The sequence below is a fragment of the Nematolebias whitei genome, chromosome 16 (genome assembly GCF_014905685.2).
Source record: "Nematolebias whitei isolate Nwh7 chromosome 16, NemWhi1, whole genome shotgun sequence".
NCBI classification, from domain to species: domain Eukaryota; kingdom Metazoa; phylum Chordata; class Actinopteri; order Cyprinodontiformes; family Rivulidae; genus Nematolebias; species Nematolebias whitei.
The window spans coordinates 2,904,036-2,929,378 of record NC_056513.1 but is presented as its reverse complement, the minus strand read 5'-3'; the positions used below and the strand labels follow the sequence as shown (position 1 = coordinate 2,929,378).

At 42.8% G+C, this 25,343-nt stretch overlaps 2 protein-coding genes across 2 annotated transcripts in view; one reads left to right on the top strand and one right to left on the bottom strand.

Moving 5' to 3' along the window:
- The window catches only part of lrpap1 (low density lipoprotein receptor-related protein associated protein 1), a 22,096-nt gene extending 5,034 nt beyond the window's left edge, over positions 1-17,062 (top strand). The window contains exons 3-8 of the mRNA XM_037690055.1: positions 3,772-3,902; positions 7,211-7,331; positions 11,665-11,820; positions 13,634-13,716; positions 14,753-14,929; positions 16,433-17,062. Of these exons, the coding sequence (XP_037545983.1) occupies positions 3,772-3,902; positions 7,211-7,331; positions 11,665-11,820; positions 13,634-13,716; positions 14,753-14,929; positions 16,433-16,501 (737 nt within the window). The 3' untranslated portion in view covers positions 16,502-17,062. The remainder of the gene's footprint in view (positions 1-3,771; positions 3,903-7,210; positions 7,332-11,664; positions 11,821-13,633; positions 13,717-14,752; positions 14,930-16,432) is intronic.
- Positions 17,063-19,468: 2,406 nt separating this feature from the next.
- The window catches only part of LOC119423023 (protein Dok-7-like), a 38,548-nt gene continuing 32,673 nt past the window's right edge, over positions 19,469-25,343 (bottom strand). Inside the window, exons 8-12 of the mRNA XM_037690434.1 lie at positions 24,872-24,989; positions 20,871-20,925; positions 20,519-20,641; positions 20,249-20,431; positions 19,469-19,662 (exon numbers count right to left, since the gene is read on the bottom strand). Of these exons, the coding sequence (XP_037546362.1) occupies positions 19,469-19,662; positions 20,249-20,431; positions 20,519-20,641; positions 20,871-20,925; positions 24,872-24,989 (673 nt within the window). The remainder of the gene's footprint in view (positions 19,663-20,248; positions 20,432-20,518; positions 20,642-20,870; positions 20,926-24,871; positions 24,990-25,343) is intronic.

The window sequence follows — 25,343 nt, the reverse complement described above, 5'->3', positions numbered from 1 at the left end:
TGGTTTGGACGTGTCCAGAGGAGGGACAGTGGTTTGGACGTGTCCAGAGGAGGGACAGTGGTTTGGACGTGTCCAGAGGAGGGACAGTGGTTTGGACATGTCCAGAGGAGGGACAGTGGGTATGTTGGTAGAAGGATGTTAGAAATGCAGCTGCAGGAAAAAGACAAAGAGGAGACATATGGATGCAGTTAGAGAGGACATGGAGGTAGTTGGAGTGAGGACAGAGTGAGACGGAGGACGTGGACTCGCTGTGGAGACCCTGAAGAGGGAAAAGCTGAAAGAAGAAGAAGAAGAAGTAGTAGTGATGGACTGAACAGATTATTCAGAAAAGAGTTGTTTTAGAACAAAGTCCAACTTTATAAATTCCATTAATTCTCAGTCATGTCATCTGGACAGTTTCTTAAAAAATTTATTTATTTATTTATTTGTTTATTTATATTTATTTATTTATTTATATTGGATTTGATACCTGGATGATTGAGCATGAACTTTGATAACTTTTTATAAATTGCATAAATATCAAATATGTGGCAAAATGCAAAAGTTTAAAAGTCCAATAAAGTAAAAGTGTGCACGTAATAACGAGTGTGAAAGTAATTACCGTATGCTTTTATTTATATTACTCACACACTAGTTGGTACTTCTAATGTCTTCATAGTATTTCGTGTGAACATGGACTGGGAATGATGTGTGAACGGTTCGGTCGTGTTTTGCCCAAAGAAAACTGAACGTTTATTCAAACCACGATCTGTTTTACGACCTGTTCACCTCTGTAGCTGCAGGCAGTGAGCCAGACACCCACAGAGTGTGTGAGCAGCAGCAGGATGCCCTCTTTGTTCTGGCAGCACCAAACAGAGCTTTTATCAGACCAAAGGCCGTTCAACAACAAGACGCCTCACCACTCCTGGACAAATAAATCTCTTTACTCAAACCAAATAATCCTTTAGAAATTAGAGGCCTTCGGCTGATGTTGTTCATCTGACCCTCGACAAATAAATTCATTTTGTTTGAGGACTGGGCGGCACGGTGGCTCAGTTGGTAGAGCTGTTGCCTCTCAGCGAGAAGGTCACTGGATCAAATCCCAGCCGGGGGCCTTTCTGGGTGGAGTTCGCATGTTCTCTCCGTGCATGTGTGAGTTTTCTCTGGGTGCTCCAGTTTCCTCCCACAGACCAAAAACATGCATGTTAGACTGACTGTAACTCTAAATTGTCCCCAGGTGAGATGGTCCCACCTAGGGACCTATTTTCCTCCTAAGTGTCAGAGGAAAACGCTCTAAATGATGTTTCCTCAAATGAACCACACTCGCACACGGCAGGTGAACATTTAATCTCCGGTACAGTTTTACTTGAAAGGGCAGATATCGGAACAGTTCACATCAATATGCATTAAATGTAGACACCGGACGCCCGCTCACAATGATCTGCAGATGTTGTATCGTCCCTATCAGCTGGACAAGGTTTCAGTGGGTGTCCTCGAAGCTGTAGTCTCACCTGGCACTCCTGGCCTTCACAGGTACAGTCCACGAGCATCACTTCAGGATAAGACTTGCTTGTTTTAATGGAAAGAACACCAGTAATATCCATAACCTCTGACCCAAATCCTCTGACATAGACACCCCCCCGTTTATGGATTTTTTTTTTACAAATAACGATATCAACCTTGCAATTACGGATGCTCTATTCATGTGGCGGAAAACCCCCAAATCAGAAAACAGTTTAAAACAGTTTAAAACTGTTTAAAACGGTCTAAACAGTCCAGTCAGTGGGGAAACACCACATCGCCTCAGCTGCCTTCTCCAACGATGACCTTATGGCCCCTAGGACCCTAGGTTTGTCTCGTTTGTCTCCATGTGCTTGTTTTATTGTTTGAACTCATTGTAGATTATTGGAATAAAAAAAGAGAATCAAAGAAAAGAAGTTAAGCATCATCATCAAAAACTGTTTTCAACATTTTGCTCTTTGACAAACTGAAACGACTGCACGTTAATGGATGTTCAAATTAATAAGTGACACTTGGCTCACGGCTGTCCTGAGAGTCGCTGATTTAGCTTCATTAACAGCGAACTGACACAGAAGTGTGTGTGTGTGTGGGGGGGGGGGGCTGTTCTATTCAATGAGTAGGCCTGTCACGATAACTAATTTTGCTGGGCGATTAATTGTATCAGAAATTATTGCGATAAACGATAAGATTAATTGAAATTATTGTCAAATTTAAAAAGAAACGTTGGCTAATTTTTGTGTGTAGTACCTATTTTCGACCACTGGATGGCAGCATAAGACTGTTTGAACAGAAGGATGGATAGTGAGGGAGTGAGCAGGGTGTCTCTTTAAGATAAATGGAAGGGAGGCTCCTTGACGTGACATGGGTTGTCTCTCTTCGGTTCTCAAAATGGCGGACGCTCGGTGTGGTTGGAGCTCTTTAGCATTTTTCACACAAAGCTTTTAATAAAAAATCAGTAAACAAGTTCTCAGCTTCTTTTTGCAGAGAAAAACAACTTTTTACACGAAGGCACGAGTTTCAACTGTGAATTTTGGAGCTTCGACAAGACGGAGGTTTTTTCCCTGAGGTCGGCCTGTTAGCTTAACTCGTAGCTTAGCTTCTCAGCTTAGCTGCTTATAGCGATCCAAAAATGTGATTCGGGACGATTAAAACAGATTTTACTTAGAAAAGACAAAGGGAGGGGTCAGTGAGTCAGAGTCAGAGTTTCTTTATTGTCATTCGCACCTCATGTGGTACATGTGGTGGAGCGAAATTATGTACACAGGGTCCCAGTTACATCCAACAATAAAATGTCTAAGAAAAACAGTAATAACATCTAAGATATGAACTAAGAAAAACATCAACTAAATATACACTAAGCACTCATAACATAAAACATTGAACATCAGCACAAACATGAACATGAGTCTGTGAGCAGATGTGCACGCAGGAACACATCAACATTGAAACAGATCAGCAGCAACATGAAACAGATCAGCAGCAACATGATATGGTTTTACACAGTGATTATTCTAGTTAGAGATTCATGAGTCTAACAGCCTCAGGGTAGAAGCTGTTCCTCAGTCTAGTGGTTCTACACTTAATGCTCCTCAACCTCCTTCCTGAGGGGAGTGGGGCAAAAAGTGTGTGTGCTGGGTGGGTGGGGTCCTTCATGATGCAGGTGGCCCTCTTCCTGCATCTGGAGGTGTAGATGTCTGTGATGGTGGGGAGGCTGACTCCAACAGATTTCTGTGCAGCCTTCACCACTCTCTGCAAAGCTTTTCTTTCTGCAGCTGTGCAGTGAAGAACCAGAGTTGAGCTTTTTGTCGTCCAGTGTCTTCAGTAGAAAGAGAGAGACATGAAGAAACGATAAAGACGATGAGGTCAATAATTTTAATGTATCATGAGATTAATCGATTTATCACGACAGGTTTATTAATGAGTCAACATATAAATGAGTGTTCCTCTCATCTTCTGGTATTTTTGGAAGCGTTGTGACCAATAATACTTCTTTATACATGAGAGAAATGTTTATTTTGTTGGCCTTTTTTTTAATTCAGGGTGTTTTTCACTTGTCTGTTGTCTTTAACACATGCAGAGGCTTTCCTTGGGATTAATGAGTTACTCTGGGGTTTTAGAGTCGTAGTTAAATAATTCATGTGTGTGTTTTAGTCACTTTATATTCTCCTGCTTCCCACCCTCTCACGAGACCATCTGCTGTTGTTCTTCGAGGCTAATGTCCGGATTATTCACTGCAGCATTTGTTTAACGTGAAACGGTTGTGTTCTCCAGTGATTCTGGCCAAGTATGGGATGGATGGGAAAAGGGACGCACGGTCGCTGGAGACCAACTCGCTGAAAGACCACGAGACCAAAGATGGAGACATATTTGATGACCCCAGACTGGACAAGCTTTGGAACAAGGTCTGTAGTTGTGTTCAAGAGGAAAAAAAGAAGTTAAGACCTAAAACCAAATACAATTTTAACCTGTTGTCTGTGAAATTAACAGTTTTAGCCAAGTATGAGTTTACTAATGTCTGTTCTGTGGCAACAATCTTGTGTTGGATTAAACAAATTTAGTTGTAGATGTGCAATCAATTACTTTCATAAAGCGTCAGTCAAATTTGTTTCGGCTTGTGGTTCAAGATATTTTCCTGACAAACAGTAAATACTAGTTTAAGCAAAGATCTCACACAATAAGCAGCTACAAGCACACCAGTCTTTGTCCCCTGTCACAGAGCAAAGAGGGGACATTTGAAATACACCCGTCTTACGTCCGTGCACGTTGAGAGCACGATCACTTCCATTTTGACGTGCGGCTTCATCTAGGTGTAAAAAAGTTCCTTTCTAAAACTGGGTTGCCACATCAAAATTAGGAGCGGCTGTGGCTGAGTGGTTAGAGCAGTCGTCCTCCAATGCAAGAGTTGGGGGTTTGATTCCACCAGCAGTCACATGCCCAAGCGTCCCACTAGCAGTCATGTTGTAACTTGTAAATGAGTCTTCGAGGCTCAATGTGATTTATCTGTTTAAATAAAGGTTGAATGGATACGCTGAACTTCGAATAAAATGGATGCCAGTTTCTGCATTTAGGTGTATTTTCTTGGGTTGTTAAAATCTATGTTTACCTACATAAGTAAACACTTGATTCAATAACTATTTTGGAGAGAATATGAAGTAGCCTGACCAACAGCTCTCCTTGTGTGCATAGAGAACACTCCGCTTCTCTCAAGTGACACTAAACCCCTCATTGCTGTCGGTGTGTCCCATCAGTGTATGAATGTGATAAAGCTCTGATTAGTCTTTGTATAGATCTAGTAGAGTTCTGTATGAATGGGTTAACGAGGCACAGATTGTTGTAAAGAGCTTTGAGTATCTTGATAAGAAAGAAAGATGCTTTATAAGTACAGTCCATTTGCTGTCAAAATCCAAGATGGCTGCTGTCACAAATGTCCATCCATGTTGTGAGCATGAAAACATGAGAATTGGAGAGGTGCTGACTTCCATTTTGGTATGTGGCTACATCTAGGTGTAAGAAAGTTTTCTTTTGAAAAGTCCGTGTCCAAGTCGAAATCCAAGATGGCTGCCCCATGTATGCATGTAAACTGGCCACCCCAATCATATGAGGAAACTATGCTTTCTTGTTTTTATATTGCTTAAAAGTAGAGTTTTTCATGATTGGGGTGGCTGAAGTGTAATCTATGGTGGGCAAAGCCACCATTGGCCACCCCCTGGCTCCCCCTTTATTCACCAGGATTTGTCACTCACCTGGGACAAGCCAAGAAAAATAATAAAACCCACATACCGCTCTTCTCCACAGGGTAACTTCTACCCAGGAGATGCAGCTAATGTTTTATTTTCCTGAAAGTTTAATTAAAATATATGTTTAGGTCTATGAGATATTTTGCTGACAGTTTGACTGAGTTGACCCCATCATCATATGTTCCCATACAATGATGAAATTAGTCCTGTATTTAACCCATCACACCTGAGGTACACCCAGGTGGAGCAGTGGGCAGCTATGGAAGCACCCGGGGAGCAGTTCGGGATTGGGTGTTTTGCTCAGGGGCACCACGACATGTGGGCAGGGCAGGGAGTTGAACCGCAACTTTCTGGTCCCAAGTCGGCTGCCCTACCTCTACCCCATCTCAGGCCCCGATGGCAAAGTCTTAGTTCTTGGGCAATCTGTTACCGTGGGAGATATTTTGGTAACAGACACTAACAAAGACGTGGACACAAACATCGTCAACGACCTTTCACCTTCGCAGCGAGCGATTAAAACGGCTGACAGGTCGCAGCCTGAAAATGTTCCCCCAGCAGAACTAGCTTTTTATGTCACGCTTGCTGCCCAGTTGTTCTTCCCAGTTGTTGCTGCCCAGTTGTTGCTGCCCAATTGTTCTTCCCAGTTGTTGCTGCCCAGTTGTTGCTGCCCAGTTGTTCTTCCCAGTTGTTGATCCCAGTTGTTGTTGCCCAGTTGTTGCTGCCCAGTTGTTCTTCCCAGTTGTTGCTGCCCAGTTGTTCTTCCCAGTTGTTCTTCCCAGTTGCTGCCCAGTTGTTCTTCCCAGTTGCTGCCCAGTTGTTCTTCCCAGTTGTTGCTGCCCAGTTGTGGACTGAAGAAATGTTTTGAAGAGCTGGTGCTTGACATATTTCATCTGATGGTCCGTGAGGCACACGTTGCTTAATGATGGAAAATAAAAAAGACAGACTGTTTTGTGCAGTCTGACCATTTGTGTTTCTGGAGGGGTTCAAATGTTTTTCACTTTAAATGCAATAATTTAAATCTCTGCTTCGCTGCCGATGAAATGCTTCTGTCTCTGAATGAGCTGCAGGCTGAGGAGATGAATGTGTTCAGGTCAGCGGTGGTGCGGTGGTTCATGTTGTCGCCACACAGCAGGAAGTTCACAGGTTAAATCCTGGTTACTGCCTTTTAGAGCCAAGTTGGTTTGTTGTCTTGGTTCCTGCGTGGGTTTTCTCCAACTACGAGATGATTGGAGGATTCTAAACGGACTCCAGTTGCAGGTTTGGTTTGTTTCCATTCGCCCTACTGGTGCATTGTCCAGCGCGTAACCCCGACCAGCCTGAACAGGAACAAAAGAAAAATGGTTGAAGTTAGAAAACCAAAGCTTTGGAGAAAATAAAAACAACTGGTCTTTCCAAATGGCTGAATATAATTTTTAGATTCGACCTGATCTAATTCTTAGAGAAACAACAAATAATTTGTTACACAAAACCCACAGGAAGAGAAACTGTTGGCTTTAATTAAGACCCACGTTTTCAATAAATACTAACCGTGAATTTGACTTAAAGTCTCTCGTCTGTCCCCGTACGAGCTAATTCATCTTAGCGAGGGGTTTTAAAGTAAGCCACTCAAATTCACAGGTAGCTGCTACTTTACAACACGAGTTTGTCCAAATATATTTTTAATTTCCTTTTTGACATAGAACAAAAGATGAATTCACTTTTATTTCTGATCTCATGAATTTCCAAACATGTCACCCGCCTGTGACTGACCACGTTCTAGCTTTTGGAGAGGGGAGGTGTAATAAAGTTTCTATAATTGTTCTAACAAGAATGTTATTTGAAAACACATGAGGTACCTGGAGAAGTGAGCAGCGTCATGTTTCATTCTGCGCTCGCAGATGTTTTAAGTGAGTTGTTATTGTCAGCCATGTGTAAAGTATTTATTGTTCTGTTCATTTTGACACCAACTCCTCTCCATCACAAACTTCCAACAGGCACAGAACTCGGGTAAGTTCACCGGTGAGGAGCTGCAGAGCTTGAAAAGGGAGTTCCAGCATCACAAGGAGAAAATCCACGAGTACAACATCCTCATGGAGACCGTCAGCAGGACAGAGGGTGAGCTGAATCTTTTACTCTGCCTCCTGTGCTGTCCGTATCTACGTTAAACTTTACAAGCGTCTGAAGGGTGGACTGCAAAGAGGAGTTGGACTAAAAGTGAGTTTTCTGTGTCGCAAAGGAATCTGTCGATCATCGCACCAGATGATGACTTACTGCTCTATTATACCTTTATCATTATGACTCACTATATGTCTAAATACAACAAACATAAATATAAATGCAACACTTTTGTTTTTGCTCCCATTTTTCATGAGCTTGAGAGAAGCGGAGCGTTCTCTATTCACACAAGGAGAGCTGTTGGTCAGGATACTTCTTGTTGCTCTCTAAAATAGTTATTGAATCAAGTGTTTACTTATGTAGGTAAACATAGATTGTAACAACCCATTAAATACACCTGAATGCAGGAAATGGCATCTATTTTATTCAAAGTTCTCTGGGAGAGGATCACACACGCGCGCGCACATTAGAAATGCTTCTGACACCAATGAGTGATAACTTTACCCCAACATTTTCTTGGCCATATAGCTCTTAATCTTTATTTTTAATCCACTACCCCCTTGAAATTCTCTCTCTCTCTTTCCATACCAAGCACAGAAACGGAACATAAACTTAAAGTACAAGCAGGTACTCACCTGCACCTGTCTGGTTGTTTTTAGAACGACTGGACACGTAACATCTCAAATCATCTTGGAATGAACCCACGGTCACCTGACATGCATCGTACACAACATAAAGTGAGAAGAACCAATCACTCAGGATTTAATCTGATCTTGAGCAGCTATGGAGCATCGAGGGGAGATCAGTGGGTTAACACAAGTAGGTGGCTGTATTTGACCCTGGCTAGATCACCATGGCAACATATGCCAAGGTCCTAAACTTCTTCGGACAGATTTACAGTATGTTCACGTCTTTGGATGAATACAAAGCACTTCCTGGTCACCGATTGTTTTCTTGATAATTTTCCAGATGGAAAGACGAGACTGAAATGTTTTCAGGACGAGGAGTTGACGTGCGAAGTGCTTTATTTGTTCAGACGTGGTCGGGTACGTAGGTGGCAGGTAGCAGCCGGCACGTCTCCTGCTGCTCTTTGCTCTGTGGATGCTCATCACATCCCAGCGCTGACAGACCCCTCAGTGTTTTTCATAAAGACACGTTGAAGATGGTCTCCTTCAGATGATACCGGCTCTATGCAGGGCTTTTGTGCCAATTTTTTTATTATCACTCCTCAGTGCTACACTGCAGAACAAGCCAGGGGTACTTTTCTGCTTGTCTGGTGCATTTAAATGTTCAGCCAATCATGCTGCCTCGAGGGGAGTCTGTGTTTGCCTCCACAGCACACTCACCTCCGCTTGCTGTCTGTTTCTCAGCTTTTTATTGCGTTAGCTCTTCTCTTTGGATCCAAATGTCGGCGGATGCTCAGGCAGAATGCTGCAGTGTGCTCAGCCTTTGTTTGAGGTTTCCCTCCTCGCTCTTCTGAAGGGGAGTTGGACAGAAATCTCATAACTTGCTGGTATTACCCAGGAAGTCCAGGCTCATAAACTGCTCGTGGTTCTTATAGAGGAAGAAGTTTATTATTTTAAGAGAAAGAGGATCTATTTGGGATTATTTCACACCTCCCACAACAAAACGCCTACTTGCTTTCTCTTCTATTTTGGTTTTTAATGCTCCTCACTGAAAGGCGAAGGTGGAGCGATAACGGTTTTGCCCGTGTTTGTATTTCTCTGCACCGTTAGCAAAATAACTCATGAATCACAAATTTTTCAGAAAGTAAACATTTGGTTCTACTTCTGTTAAACTCTTGGAGTCAACCTAATTCAAGATGGCTGCCACAGCTAAGCAACCTTAGCAAACACAAAAATGTCTACAACTCAGTGACATCAAAGTTCACGCTCAATAATCCAGGTAGAAAAATCTAACAAAGTTGAGTCAGGTCTTCTGAACGGTTTCTTTGTATTGAAACGTTTCATCTTTCATCCAAAGGACTTCATCAGTCCAAGGAGCCACAACAAACTCAGTTTTATAATTAACACCTTCACAGTGGGTCAAGCAGTTTGATGGTGATAAGATGGTTTCTGGAATCAACAAACTCAATGGGGACACCATTTGAGGATGAAGTCGGAGGAAGAACTGCTGGGACCAACTTCCTATTTGAAAAAAGCATCCCTTTGGTTTTGTCGGCATTTAGGACAAGTTTGAGGCGAAACAAATCGGTCTGAATGAGGTTGAATGCAGATTTCAAAAGCTGGAAAGCCTTAGCAACAGTTTTAGCTCGACAATAAACAACTGTGTCGTCAGCATAGAAATGTATGGATGCATTAGGGATGTTTTTACCTACATTATGTATGTAGATTGTAAAGAGGGTGGGTCCTAAGACTGAGCCTTGTGGTACACCATTGTTGACTGTTAAATAACTGGAGGAAGTACCATTATGTTGAACACGTTGCCTCCGGTCTGAAAGATAGTTAGAGAACCAACCAATGGTGTGAACTGAGAAACCGATTTCTGAGAGTTTATGACACAAGATGTTCTGATCCACAGTGTCAGAATCTTTAGACAGGTCTAAGAAAAGTGCAGCACAATAATCCTTAGCATCCAGTGCTTCAACAACGTCATTAAGAACCTTCAGTGAAGCAGTGGTTGTGCTGTGTTGTTTCCTGAAACCAGATTGATGTGGAGGTAAGATGTTAAATGAGTCCAGGTCATTTTTGATTTGAGAGTTTATCAGTTTTTCTAGAACCTTGGCTAAAATGCAGAGTTTAGAGATTGGTCCATAGTTGTTCAGTGTGGTGGGGTCTCCTCCCTTCAGCAAAGGAAGAACAAAGGCTGTTTTCAAGTGTCTGGGATGGAGTTTTGTCTTATGGAGAGATTGAAGATGTGGGTCACAGGGACTGTGATGATATGAGCAGCCAGCCTTAAGAAATAAGGTGGAAGTTCATCTGGACCTGCAGATTTTTTAGGATCAAGATCTTTTAACAGTTTATTGACCTCACTGACTGAGAATGGAGAAAAAGAGAAGCTGTGATTAACTGAGGATTGACTTGTAGGAGGGATTTGATTTGTAGAAGTTTGGTTATTAAGTGAAGTGGCTGATTTTCCATTAGTTACTGTGTCAAATAAAGAACCAGAAGCAACAAAGTGTTTGTTGAAACAGTTCAGGATCTCGTGCTTATTTGACACAGGAACAGAGTTAATGAGAAGTTGTGATGGGAGGTCAGATGATTGGGGGGTGCCTGAGAGAGATTTAATTGTTTTCCAGAATCTGTTAGGGTCATTTAGATTTTTGGAGGTCTGAGATAAATAGTTGTTTTGCTGCTTTGACAGCAGTTGTACATTTATTCCTCATCTGTTGAAAACTCAACCAATCAGTGTCTGAGTCAGATTTTCTCGCTGCGGCCCAAAGATGATCTCTCCTGTGCAGGAGGTCAGCTAGCTCTGGAGTAAACCAGGGGCTGTCTCGTCTCTTTATTCTGAACTGACGAAAAGGAGCATGTTTGTTCACAAAATAAATGAAACTATTATGAAAATAGTTCAATTAATATGTATAATAATAATAGTATAATTAATACTTCTGTACTTACTACTTAAGACTTGAACATGTTTTGCTTTGATACCGTTTTATAAATTCTGTAACATGTTTTTAATACAAAGCCAACTGTGGTGCAAAGTTTGTTCATTTATTCAAATAAAAGCATCAGTGAAATGTTCAATATGCTTAAAAATCAAAATAAATTAATGAATACATTGTACTAACCAGCGTACTTTTGTTTCTAAGCCCAGTATACCCACTACAAAAATGTAGACTAACTGGGGTGGATCCACGCCAGTCGTTGATAAACGTGACATCAAAGATGAAACATGCAACTTTCTAATAATCATGTTTCATCACATAAGGAGAACATTGTTGTTGATGGAGACAAATATGCACAAACACCCAAAACGTGTCCAGATGTTGAAGAACCAGAACCAAAGTGCATCACAAAATACTGACCTTGAGCGTGCACTGTAGCAGCTGTAGAGATCAGCTGCACAGAAACTGATGTAGAATTTGGTGTGGTTGTAACTGTTAGTTGCTCCGAGCTCCAAGAAGAACTGACACCGTTTCTGTAACTTCATTATTTCTCACCTTAAGATGATCCAAGTCCAGCTCCGGCCTGCAAGGCGGCGGGCGACATGACTCGAGGAAAGCTGAGCCTTTAATTCCTTTTTCCTCTCTCCTGTTGTCTCTGCCTCTTTTCCTCGACTCACCTCCTCATGACTTCACTCGTCATTAACCCGCCCACCGAACCCTGTGGGCTCCTCTTCACCTCCTCTCCTCTCATCCTCTCAACAGAAATACACAAGAATGTGATCTCCCCCCTGGAGGGCGACACCAAAGAGCACGTGCTGCAGCAGAAGCACACGGAGCTGAAGGACAAAATGAGAAACCTCAACCACGGCTTCGAGCGCCTCCGCAAGATCAGCCATGAGGGCTTCAGTGAAGACAGCGGTGAGGAGGCAAACACACGAACATCTCCATGTTGGAGGTTATTTAAAGGAGCTCAGTCCTTGTTCTGCGTTCCTCTGTTTATTTCTAGTTTTTGCTGGTTTGTAGGTTTTCTTTACATCCTCTCACTCTTTCAGCTGTTTGTGGTCGAGGTGTGTGAGTTCTGTGGTGTTTGACGTTTACTTTAGGCAACAGTGATGGTTTCTGCTGTAGTTCCAGCTTAAATTGTTTCTCACGGTCTTCTCGCTGCTGATGCTCTTTTGTTAAATGTTTTTTCCTCCGCTCTGGATTTTCAGGATGAACTCAAATGTGAGCCAGCACCTTAAAGCTGAGGATCACGTTCTTGTCTTTATGCGTCTGTCTGTTTCTAACGGACCTCACGAGCCACCGAACGAGTTTATTGAACCTTGCAGAGAAAATAATTGCATATACATTTACAACTGATTGTGTTTTGGAGTCTGTATGATTCAAGATGGCTGCCACACCCAGCTGACATTTTAAAAACATGAACATGGTTATAATTTGGTCAGTTTGACTAAACATTCGGTGTGGTTGTAGCTGAGCGTTGTCCTCGTGGCTGTACGGTAATTAATCAGACGTGCCGTCCAGGAGTCGAGATGGAAAGTTTAAAGCAAAATGTCTTAAATAGAAAATGCACAACGGGAGAAATCTGGAGTCAGTGTCCGACTGAACTGTAAGAAACAATCTAAAAAAATGAGACAAAAGTCAAAGAAAAGCCACTAACGAAGTGAACGAGGTGACGGGGCTAAAGAACAGCTAAATAAATGCTGAAGTCTATATTGAAACTGTAGGCGCTTTTCTTAATCCATCCATTGAAAGGACGTCTGGGGATGACTTCGTTTTTCACAATAATGCATATTGTTACATGTGAAAGTTTGTAAATGTAAATAATGAATCTTCATACACCAAAGTTAGTCGTGGCGTTCCTCAGGGTTCAGTGCTTGGACCAATACTTTTTTACTTTTTAAATTAAATAGTTTTCATTTGATACTATTTTTATCTTAACATGTGATTCTTGACCTGCCATTGTGTATCTGTTCCTACCAAACCCAGCCGGTTTAAGCAGATGGTCCTCTTGTCCTGATCCTGGTTCTGCTAAAGGTTTCTTCCTCATGAGGGAGTTTTTCTTTCCACTGTCGCCTTCATGCTTGTTCAAGATGAGAGTTCTGTGATGGAGTTAAACTCAAAGCTGCTCTTCTGATAAATAATGTTAAATTATTATTTTTATATATGAATGTTTCTGCTCAGTGCCCTGAGATGACTTCTGTTGTGACTTGGTGCTTTATAAATAAACTGAATTGAATTATTTTATATATGCTTCCATTAGGTAAAGTTATTAAACCGCATGGGATAAATTTTCATTGTTATGCTGATGACACACAGTTATATTTGTCAATGAAACCCATTGAATCCAATCAGCTACTTAGACTACAAGCATGTCTTAAAGACATGAAAACCTTAAAGACCCTAATTTTTTGCTTTTAAACTCAAACAAGACAGAGGTTTTGGTTTTTGGACCTGAGCATGTTAGGAATAGTTTATTCCCTCTTTCACCAACTCTAGACGGCATTAATCTGGCCTCAAGCTCTAATGTTAAACCTTGATGTTAGTTTTGATCAGGACATGTCTTTTAACCCCCACTGTTACAGGAAACGAATGATTAGCCTCTTTACGATTTAGTCAGATGAAATATCGGCTTCACCTGCGTCTCCTTGAAGCTCCTTCCCTCCAGAGCTTTGTTGAGACTCCAAACAGGATCTCTTCTTCATTCTGTCCATCTCTCGTTGCTTTGTAGAGTTTCGGGAGCCTCGTGTGATTGAACTGTGGGAAGCAGCCAAGCGATCCAACCTCAGCACAGACGAGCTGGACTCTCTGAAGGTGAGCTGTCTGGCTTCTCGTTTTTCACCACAAGATTTTGGTTTCCGTGCAAACGAGTAGAATTGAGTTGATCAATTTACGGAAACGTTTGAATTCGAGTTCTCTTTAGTAAACGTTGCGTTCACTGTATGGTTTTGTGGTGTACTCAAGTTACCGTACTTGCCGCCGTACACATGGCACCGCTGTATAAGTCGCAACAGTCCAGAGATGTCTAATAAAGTGGAAAAAACAAATTTGTTGCTTCGCCGTATAAGTCATCGCTGACGACCTGGAAATGTGGACCAGTGTTGTGCCAAAAATTGATTGGCTGCCAAATGGCAGCCACGGGAGCGTGCACGGGAGGACTTTAACAAGAATTTAACAAGATTAACACTTAAAATCAATAATTTGTTTACTCGACATTATAGCAAAGGTGTCTCAGTTTAACTTTTCCTTAATAAAATGCACTTTAATGGTCAAATCAGCTGCATTTACCTGGGTGGTGAAATGCAGCTGATTTGACGTTTGCTCCAGGAGTTTAGAATCAAGATGAAGGTGGCTTGGTATGGCAAGCCAAGTGTCTCATTAATAGCCACTTTTACCTATTACCGAGACACTTGGCTTGCCGTATTACTCGAGCGCCCTCTAGTGGCTGAAAATGATGGTGTTCAATCTTTTCCAGGTCAGAATGAATGAAATTGGTTTATAAATATGGAGAAAAAAGTATTTTAGTTGCTAATTTGCAGGACTTGCTAATTTTTGCAAAAGGTGCGACTTATATGGTGAAAAATACGGTACTCAAACGGTGCAACGTGCTCAGATTCTCTTTATTACACAGTGAACTTTTCCCAGCATTACACCCCCACGTCTCACCGTGCTCCTTTCATCCATTCCTCCCATGAGCAGATGAATTTAGCTTTTTAAGTTCATCTTGCTTCAAGATCAGATGAATCCCTCAGACGTTTCCTCTGCTCGCCGCCTGAAGTGTGTTCCAGCTCCTCGGTGCAGCTGAAGGTGAACGTGCACAAATGTTTGCTTCCGTCCTCTGTTCGTTCAGGAGGAGCTGCATCACTTTGAGGCCAAGGTGGAGAAGCACAACCATTACCAAGAGCAGCTGGAGTTGTCTCACCAGAAGCTGCGACATGTGGAGTCTTTAGGAGACGAGGAGCACATCAAGAGGAACCAGGACAAGTACAACACACTCGCTGAGAAGACCAGAGAGATGGGCTACAAGGTAAGATCAAAACTGCTGCTGTAGTCCTGACTGTTCATACTTACAGATGTTGTTGTTGTTCCGGGAATCCTGGCAAGAAAAGAACTGTTCACTTTATATATGTGTTAAATTAAACGTTTTTTATATTACGTCCACATATGAGTTGTTAATCACTGAATTTTAAATAGAATTGGACGTGCTGCAGCTTGTGAGTCATCAGATAAAAGGAAGTTCTGTTAAATTCACCAATCAGCCATGAAGTTATGACTATTACGCTCCTCTTTGTGTCTAAAAACAAAGAAAAGGCTCCTGACCAGTCGGACTGTGTGAGATGGGGTCTCTGTGGACGGAGCAAATGCCATCAGACCACTTCAGATTAGTGTTTGGTACGACGGAGCTTTAGGGCCACGCTAAGGAAAAAAAAGTTTAAAAGCCATAAAATCACTAGAATAAAGTCGTACGAGGCATTATTTTATTTGCAGCTCTCGTTTATTTTATTTTTCTTCCACAAGTCAGATCCACAACACGACCTGTCAATCAATCCAGTAGGCGTGTCAGCAAATGACCAATCCGAAGCTAAACGAGTCGTAATATTATCCGAACTCCGACGCATCACGCAGGTTTACTGCATTTTAACTGAGGTACAATGAAGAATGAGCATCTTGTTAACTTATACTTTGGTATGGGTTTTACAAATGAGGAGAGAGTTGATCTGTTAGCACGTCGGCATCAGATTATTCACAGTATCAGGACTTTGAACCTGGTATGCTCTGATGGGCTGCAGCGCAGCTCTGCAGGTAAGGAGCATTTGCTGACACGCCTACTGGATTGATTGACAGGTCTCCAAAATGTTAGGACGTGGTGCAAGAATCCAATCCCTGCTGGAGGCTGCGCTCCGCATCATCTGAGCAGCGACAGAATGCCGCTCCGTTGGTCAAAGTGTGGAGGCGACTTCTTGAGCATCTGCTGCACGATTTCTGCAAGTTTCAGTTAAATTCAAAACATCTCAAAACCATTAGTATGACTTTTGGGCTTCCGCTAATTTGAAAAAACACTGAGTAACATTTCAAAATAAAATTTCTTCTAAGGCAGCACGTTTGGCTTTTTATTCAAATTCAGTCCAAATCACAGAAAAAAACCTACAACTGTCAGTTTTAGGATCAGAGCAACTGGATTGTTTAGGAGGAAGTCCGTCATATTCCTGCTGCATGATGGGACTTTGAGTTTTATTAGTGTAAAAACATCTGAAATCATCAATGAAGGAACGCTTACACCGAGGACACATTTAAATATTAAAGAAGCAATGCATGAATTTAAGATGCAGCTAAATGTATTTTAGGACCTAACATGAAAAACCTGAGTCCTCTTGTTAAAAAAAAAAAACACAGATTAGAAGAAAAACTTTAGTAAATTAGACTCACAGAATAATTCTGGTCCAGTTCACCACAGAAAACAAGCTTCATATCCTCCTGAGCAGCTTGGCAGTTATTTAGTGGTCACGTGCGCCTTCTGCTTGGATTTCAGATGAAGAAGCACCTGCAGGACCTGGCCAACAAGATCTCTCGTCAGGGTCTGCCGCACAACGAGCTCTGAGGGGCTCGGCTCCTGATGGCGACCTCGCCGACACCCAGCAACACCATGCAACCATTCCTTTAACTACCGGGTACTTTATGAAACAATGTGTGGAAGGATATTTCATTTGTTATACAATCACTGAACTGTGAGCCGATTTGATCGATCGTGATCGTTTCCATAAAAAGCTGGACGTTGAGTTCATAATAAACCGTTAGTTTGTAGTTGAGTTGAGCTTCTGAGCAGCAGTTGGTCCAGTTTGTTACTAACTGTGCAAATAAATACAAACAAAAGCTGCGGACGTTCTCTATAAGCTGGTTAGCAGATTAGGAGAGCAAACAAGAAAACCAGGACTCCACATTAAATCACAATCTTTATTTTGTAAGAAGAAAGCAGCATATGTACATAAATGATTTAAAAAATCTTGTCCAACAGTTCTCCTTGTTTGATTTAACAAAAAAAAATCTATTCATATTTACAAGTTTTGTAGAGGAAAGTCGTCTCTGCGGCGACATTAAAAAGCTTTTACTGGCACCGTGTTACATTTTCCCAGCTCATCCCTCATGCTGGTTTTTCCCTCCTCGGAGACGTTCGTTACAGAACTGAGGCTATAAAAATAAATTTGTGTCAAATATTGAACAATTTGTCTAAATAGCGTTGGGAAGGAAGCGAGGGTTCCAAACACAAATTGTGCTTTTCCATTTTTCAGTTGCCGTCGTCTCAGCGCAGCGGCATCGATTGCGGACATAAATAATGTTTCTGGCTGATTAGTGAGACGTGTCCTGCTCGGACCACTCGAGCTCTGATTCATGTTATTTGCGCAGGCGATCGAACTCTGAGCTGCTTCTTTCAATCAGATGCGTTGCAGCTCTGATGTGGAATGATAACCGGGTGCGTTGGGGCTCCACGGTCGACTCGAGGAGTCGGTGCAGCGAGGTCGTCGTGAGATGATCTCCTGATGCAACCTGGATGGAGTTCCATCATAAATCAAAGCACGGTGCTGAAGGAGGTGTCTCGCTGAGCTGCGACTTCTCCAGGACGTCTCCAGTTTTGAACATGTTCAGATGTCGTGTCTTTTGTGTTGAAATCAAAGTTCATGCTCATCATCCAGGTCCAGGTGACCTGATTGATTATTACTGGATTGTGATGATTGAGCATGAACTTTAATGTCTTGAACCACTTTGACTGTGGCTGCCTGCCTGGGAGGAGTCAACAGCCCCCAGAAACCATCTTATCACCAGCAAACTGGTTGGTCCACTAAAGTGGTGTACTGTTTACTTGGGACTCCTGAGACTGACGAAGCCCTCTGGATAGAGAGCGAAACGTCTGTCCACTAAAAAGAAACTGCTCATATGACCTGATTGAAGAAGTCCCAAACCCTCCCGAGTTGTGTCGCAGGTCATTCCAACCTGTCTGCTGACTCAAACATGTCAAGGACTTAAAAAACAAACACGCTGTCGATAAGTAATTATTTGAAGAAACTGGTCCAAATCGTCCTAATTTAATTTCCAAAGCGTATTCCAGCAGATTAAATCGTAACGCGTCTGCCTGGGGGTGGACGACAAAATGATGCGCAGCCAAGACGACAGTTTGCACAAGAAGCCCGATGTTTCAGAACACGTGGTGGAAAGTTAAACTGAAACGATTCTTTCCAGATTCACTTTTAGTCGACCGGTCACGACCAGTGAGACTCGAGCAAAGCTGCCGTTTGTCTTTTACTTACCGGACCTTCATGTTCACACTACTCCAGCACGTTACACCCGAACACTTCAAAGTATTTTGCTGTGGTTTTATGTAGTACTGCAACACAAAGTAGTGCATGATCATGAAGCGGAGGGAAAATGGTGCACGGTTTTCTTATACGGTAGTTTTCTACATGAAAACTGTGTTGATTTGTTCTCAGAACCACCTTTCAGCTGCGAGTCTTAACTCTAGTCAGATCTAAGTTTGTGTAAAACGTGGGGCTCAGTTCGAGTCCTGCCACAGTTGGATTCAGGTCCGGACCTTGATCGGGCCGTTGTTCTTCCAGATTGTCCTGTGTTTAACTCCGTCTTCCCATTAACTGACCAGTGTCCTGGTCAGAGAGATGCTGGTGGCAGCATCCTCTACAGCATGATGCTGCCGCCACCATGCTTCACAGTGAGGATGGTGAGTTCAGGGTCATGTGCAGTGGTGGGTTTCCTTAGCGTTTTGCAGTTAGGCCAAAAAGTTCAAGTGGTCTCATCTGAGCAGAGATGTTTGCTGTGGCCCCTGCACGACTTCTTCCTGCCACGTTTCCATGAAAGTCAGATTTGTGGAGAGTCCAGCTAATGTTCATGTCAACCAAGCTCCACATGAGCTTCTTAAATGAATGTTCTCCTGCTCCAGACTGTCCCTTTGTCTTCAGTTGTGATGGGTCCAACGGCTCTGAGCTTGTTGAGGAGCTGGAAGAACCTGCTCTTCACCAGCTGTTCTCAGTGAAGAGCTTTTTGTTGAGCCGGATCCAAGAGATGACCCAGGACTCGTGGACCACCGTGCACGTTTGCAGTCGTGCAGTACTCTTTCCATTTTCAGATGGGTTGAGCAGTGCTCAGTACTTCTAGAACCGTCTCCCTGACGTGTCTGAAGGCAACTTGTTTTATTTTAGTTCAGGTATCTGAGGAAATCCACGGCACACTTTTTGAATTCTTTGTTAAAAAATAAAACGTTTCATTTTCTTCCACTTCACAATTTAAACATTACTTTGTGTCGGTATTATCGCACAAAATCCTAAAATACTTTGACTTTTGTGGTGTACCGTGACGGAACGTAAGAAAGATCTGAATACTTTATGGATCCGTGTATCTTTTTGTACCGATACTCAGAAACAGTCGTCAATAAAAGCTCAACTTGTGAAAACGCCACACGAACAAACTTGGACTGAGCTGAGACGATGGCGACAGAAAAACTCCCCACGTTTGTGTCTTTCATTTTCAGTGCAATGGATCGCTCGAGGTAAAACTGTGGGTTTCAGTTCGGGGGCGATCGGTTCGACGGCACGTGACGCGTTGAGCCCGGACAGAAATGACCTGCAGTTTGGAGTTCGGTGCTGCAGAGTGAGCTCGGTGGCCCTCGCCACCTGCTCTGAACAGGCTCCGCCCCCACGCTCTGAGCCGTTTCCTTGGCGGCGAGGTCCAGGTGGGCGTACCTGACGGAGTCCTCTTCTGATGGGGGGGGAACGGAGAGAGATTTTTTTACTGATTGGTGAAAACATGCAAACTTCATGTTTATTTAAAATTTACTTTTTCATCTTTTTTATGTTTTGATTTTTATCACATGTAATTAAAAAAAGTCGATTTTCACGTTAACTTTAAATCTTAATCATGTTTCAACTGTTGTAAATTACTTTTTCACTGTAATAAATTGTTTTATTTGAACTTGCAGATTTGTGTAGTTCTATTAAAATTAGGCTTCAAAACAGAAACAAATTAAAATCTTCATATTTTTTTAAATCATTACTTGCCATAATCTACATTTACAAATTATCAAGCTGGTTCAAAGGACACGTTTTAGTTCTTTTTCTTCTCTTAATGATAAAAACGCATGCAGCTTTGAGGATCGAATCGTAAACGTCAGTCGAGCAGACGGAGAAGAATGACTAAATCGAGCAGCAGCTGCTTCAAACAGATGTTTCATATTCCAGATGTTTCCTATTCCAGCTCCGCTGTCTTCATTCACTAACCATCCCGATGGGCTTCTCGTTAAGTGTGGAGACGTGATCTGAAATGGTTTCATTCCCAGTGGTCTTACCAGGTGTACAGAGCTGCAGGGGGTCACCTCCCACCACGCTGTAGGAACCGGACACAGGAGCTGAAGAGCATCTCTGCAGGTCCAGCTCCGCGTGGAGGAGCTCTGCTGCGTTTTCCAGGAGGACGGGGATATTTACATAATTTACACTTCGAGGCCCATTTTCATTGGAAACGGGCAGATGAGCTTCATCTGCAGAGGAAAAATGCAACAAAAGAGACATTAAAACATTTTTTTTGTTTCAAAAACATGAGAAATCCTTTTTCTTCCTACGTGCTGATGTTGGTCTGAAGGTGACCGGAGGAGGAAGAGGAGCAGCGGGCGGTGAAGAAGGCAGTATTCTTCTCAGACATCTTAATCTCCCAACGTCCTCACTGGCACAGAGTTTCTCTCGCTCTGGCTCCGAGTGATAATAAACTTTTAGATAAAGGGTTCAAATAATTTACTCAAGCAATAACGTAAATATGAAACGCTTGTTCTTATAAGAACATTAGATCATGAGTAAAAAAAATAAATAAATAACGGCTTGAATCTTTTACTCCATCTTTAGCAATATTAGGATGTGTAGAAGAATAAATATTATTTAAACAACTTCAATGGAATTGTAGGAAGTTCACAAACTCACTTTGTGTCGCCGAGGTCAAGGTTGGAGAAAAGACTGCGGACGAAGAGCTTTCCACCTGGAAAACATCAGGAAAAAACTTTACGTTATCATAAATGATCATATATACATGAGTTACTAGTTAAACAAATGTTTAATATTGAGCATCAACTGGAGTGAACATGTAAGAATGTCGTCTAAAACTTTCATGAGTTAATAATTATCTGAAAAGTCCTAAAGGTGGTTTCACAACTTCTGAACACAAAGTAACACAAAACGTTTTTAAAAGTTGTGCCGTCTAACTTCATGAATCAGAACCAAACTGGTTCATTTGGACCAGTTCCCCCGGGTGGATAACGTCTCCGCTGGTGTCTTTACAACACGAACTCAGCAGAAAACTGACGTTCAATCCACCGATGTTCTGCTTGACCTCAAACCGTTCTGATGACTAAGCTGTTTCTGAATTGCTCTCAGAACGAAATCAACATCGGCTAAAATTAACAGACAAACCAGAGCTGAACAAAAAATACTTGTTCAGAAAAACCCACATCCAGTGGAAACTAAATCATAATTTCGGTTGATTATACCTTAAAGACTACAAGTCCAGTCAGGTTCTTGTGTTGGGCGTCAGCTGAAAGAAGCTAAAGCAGCCGTGCAAACCAAATGAACACCGATGAGAAACGCCACCGCAAAGGCTCAATGAATAAAAGGCATAGGATTCCTTGAAGGAATGCTTATCACCCGCCACCTTTCATACCACAATTGTAGACTGAGATCATGAAATTGTAGCTCAAACCTTGAGAATAACTTTATGAAAACCTGGAAGACTTAATGTTCTGCTTTTAAACTCAAACAAGATGGACGCTGTGTTTTAGATCCAATCTAAACCGGGTTAGAAACATTTAATCCCAAAGTGATGCAGACAAACTGCATTTATCACTTCTAGGCTGGACTTTTGTCACTCGTTATGATCTGGGCGTCATAAAACTCTAAAAGTCTTCAGTTGATTTAAAAATGCTCAGATGAGAGCTTGAAGGAGAGTTTTAGCTTCTCTTCATCTTCCAACATACAAAGCCCTCAACGACCTAGCTCCATCTTAAATTAAAGATATGTTCCATATTTTCCTAACGGAGCTTTTTGCTCTCAGACTGCTGGTTTACTTGTAGTTCCTAGAGTTTCCAGAAGCAAAATGGGAGGAAGATCTTCCAGTTCTCAGGCTCCTCTCTCTTGTGGAACCAACTTCCAGTTTCTGTCCGTGCAGGCTGACATTGGTCTACTTTTAAGGCTTCAGACTTTCCTATTTGATAAATCCTATAGTTAGGGTTGGCTTGGGTTTCCTGAACTATGTCTTAGTTCTGCTGCTACAACAAGACATGATCGCGGTTTCTTACTGCACCAGACAAATTGACCAAACCTCCTCACTCTGCTGTCTTTACTCAGCTAATTAGCTTTTTTTGAACCTCCCAGGACCTGGCGTCCACATATGTGGACATTATAGGAATCTTAGGAGGTCTTAGGAGGTCTTAGGAGGTTTTAATGTTTTTGTACCGGGCCCTGAGGTGGCATTGTATAAAAAAATGAACTCAGAACTGAACATTTAGTTTTGTTACCAAAGAAAATCAAATATGAATTAAAGAGAACATTTATACATAGAAGGGCAGCACGGTGGCGCAACTGGTAGAGCTGCTGCCTCTCAGCGAGCAGGTCCTTGGTTCAAACCCCGGTCCAGGGGCCTTTCTGGGTGGAGTTTGCATGTTCTCTCCGTGCATGCGTGGGTTTTCTCCGGGTACTCCGGTTTCCTCCCACAGACCAAAAACATGCATGTTAGGCTGATTGGTAACTCTAAATTGTCCCTAGGTGTGAGTGAGAGAGTGAATGGTTGTTTGTCTCGTTTGTCTCTATGTGTCCCTGTGATGGACTTGCGACCCATCCAGGGTGTACCCCGCCCCTCGCACAGTGATTGCTGGACATGGGCACCAGCGACCCCCGTGACCCAAAATGGAATAAACGGGTAAAGATAATGGATGGATGGATGGATGGATTTATACATAGAAAGGCTTCTGAATGAGTTCATGAGGAGGAGGAGGAGGAGGAGGAGGAGGAGGAGGAGTGGTGCGAGGGCATGAGGTGAAGGAAAGCGAGCGGACAGGCAGCTTTCAAGGTGGCACACGAGACAAAAGGGCGTCTGCCTCGAGCCACCGGGGCCGTTTCTCCTCCCTGCAGCTGCTAAGAACCAGTAACTGTCAAACAGTTGATGTCAGCGGGCGTGATACTACTGGTGGTGTCAGGATGGTTTTTATTTTCCTGTTAAACCACCGACGCTCAAAGAATTATTATTTTTTAATCATTCGTGCAGCAAGGCTCTGTGAGGGTTTCTGTTGGCTTCAGCACCACACGTGTACTTTGTCTGTCACCCCGTGCTCCCTCATCTTCACACGTTCTGCACACACACAAACGCTGTCAAAGAAATCTGGAGGCCGTTTCCTCTGCTCTCTGATGGCAGTTTTCCTGCAACGAGACGCCTCTCCCAGCCCAGCAGAACATTAATCAGACGCTGTGGAGAAGTCGGGTTTCAGACATAGATATATGATATAGAGATAGACTAGATATAGATCTAAAAAGTCCTGTAAACATGTTTGTTTCAGTTGAGGCGACGGTCTAAACTGAAGTCCACACTGTCCAAAACTAACCTGGAGACAGTAAAACATGTTTTCATCACATCCAGGCTCGATGACTGCAACACACTTCTCTCTGGAATCAGTCACGCCTCCAACTGGTCCAAAATGCTGCAGCCTGGTTTTTAACTGGTACAGGCAAAAGAGAGCACATTACTCCAGTTCTGGCCTCCCTTCGCTGGCTCCCGGTTCAGTGTTGCCAGATCCCGCGATAGAAACAAGCAACCAGCTCTACGAAAACGAGCTCAAAAAAAGCCCAACTGGCAACCCACTACATTGTGTAAAACAGAGGCCGTTTTTAAAAAGTATAAACATACATTTATTATAGCGTTACACATAAACAACAGCAAAATTATGCTAAATAATTTTAAATACATACTTTTAAGCTCTGATAAAAAAAAAGTTCATACGTAACAAATGTGTAAATCATATTTTTTCTACCTTTTTTTTTTTTTAAACCAAAACATCCTGACATCTGCGTGTGAGTGGAGCCCCCTAGTGGTCGGCCACAGTACGAGTGTTTGGGTGTGCGCCCGTCGCCTCGTCAACTTGGGCGGGAGCGATAAACAGGAAACGAGGCGTGGAAGGGCCAAACTACCTACGACCACTCGTCTTTTGCTTTATTGTGCGGAGCCGGGAGATAGTCAACTAGTTTCACACAGAAAGAAAGTCAAGCCCAAATAAAGAACTTCACGTTCAAAACAAGCCCAAAAAACGCGACTCACAAAATTTACAAGCGACTTTAGAAAAAAAATCAAGCCCAAAGTCACTTATAATAAGCGGACTTGGCAACACTGTCCAGGTTCACTTTGAATTCATTTTAAAATCCTTCTGGATGTTTTTAAATCTCTGAACAGTTCTGGCCCCTTCTATGTCACTGATCCGCTGCAGCCATATGTCCCAAATGTTTTTGGTACAAGATATTCCAGTGTGCAGGAGTTACACTGTGGAGAGGAACAGAGGTAAGTTTTTTTTTTCTTGTCTGAGGCAGCGCAGAGTGACGGATCCTGGCGAGTGGAGGGAGCAATTTAATCCACCACCAGGAGTAGTGGCAGAGCCAGGGGGTGGCCGATGGTGGCCTTGGCCCCCATAGATTAATTTTTGACCTGCCATCCAGTCATCATTACCACTCTTCGATCTGCGACACAGGACAATGACAAAACAATTTACAGGATGTTTTTTTTTTTATATATATATATATATATATATATATTCCAGATTGCAACTTTGATTTCAACTGGTCCTGATGCTGCTCAATAATCCAGGTAGATAAATCTAACAAGGTTGAATCAGGTCCTCTGGACGGATTCTCAGATTCAGAAAATGAACAGAGTGTGTTTATGGGTGTACCTGTGGTTCTCTGTACGCCAGGCTTGCAGGGACCAGCTGGTGTCTGGGTGTGGACATCCACTCACTGCTCCTGGAGGGCGTCCTGTCTCCGCCTATAGAGGGCATTCTGTTTCCGCCCACATTGGCTGTTGAGTCTCCGCGCACAAAGGGTATCCTGTCTCCGCTCACAAAGGGTATCCTGTTTCTGCACACAGAGGCTGTTGAGTCTCCGCCCAAAGAGGACATCCTGTCTCCACCCACAGAGGGCATCCTGTCTCCGCGCACAAAGGGCATTCTGTCTCCGCCCACAAAGGGCATTCTGTCTCCACCCACAGAGGGCATCCTGTCTCCGCCCACAGAGGCTGTCGAGTCTCCGCCCAAAGAGGACATCCTGTCTCCGCCCACAGAGGGCATCCTGTCTCCGCGCACAAAGGGCATTCTGTCTTCGCCCACAAAGGGCATTCTGTCTCCACCCACAGAGGGCATCATGTCT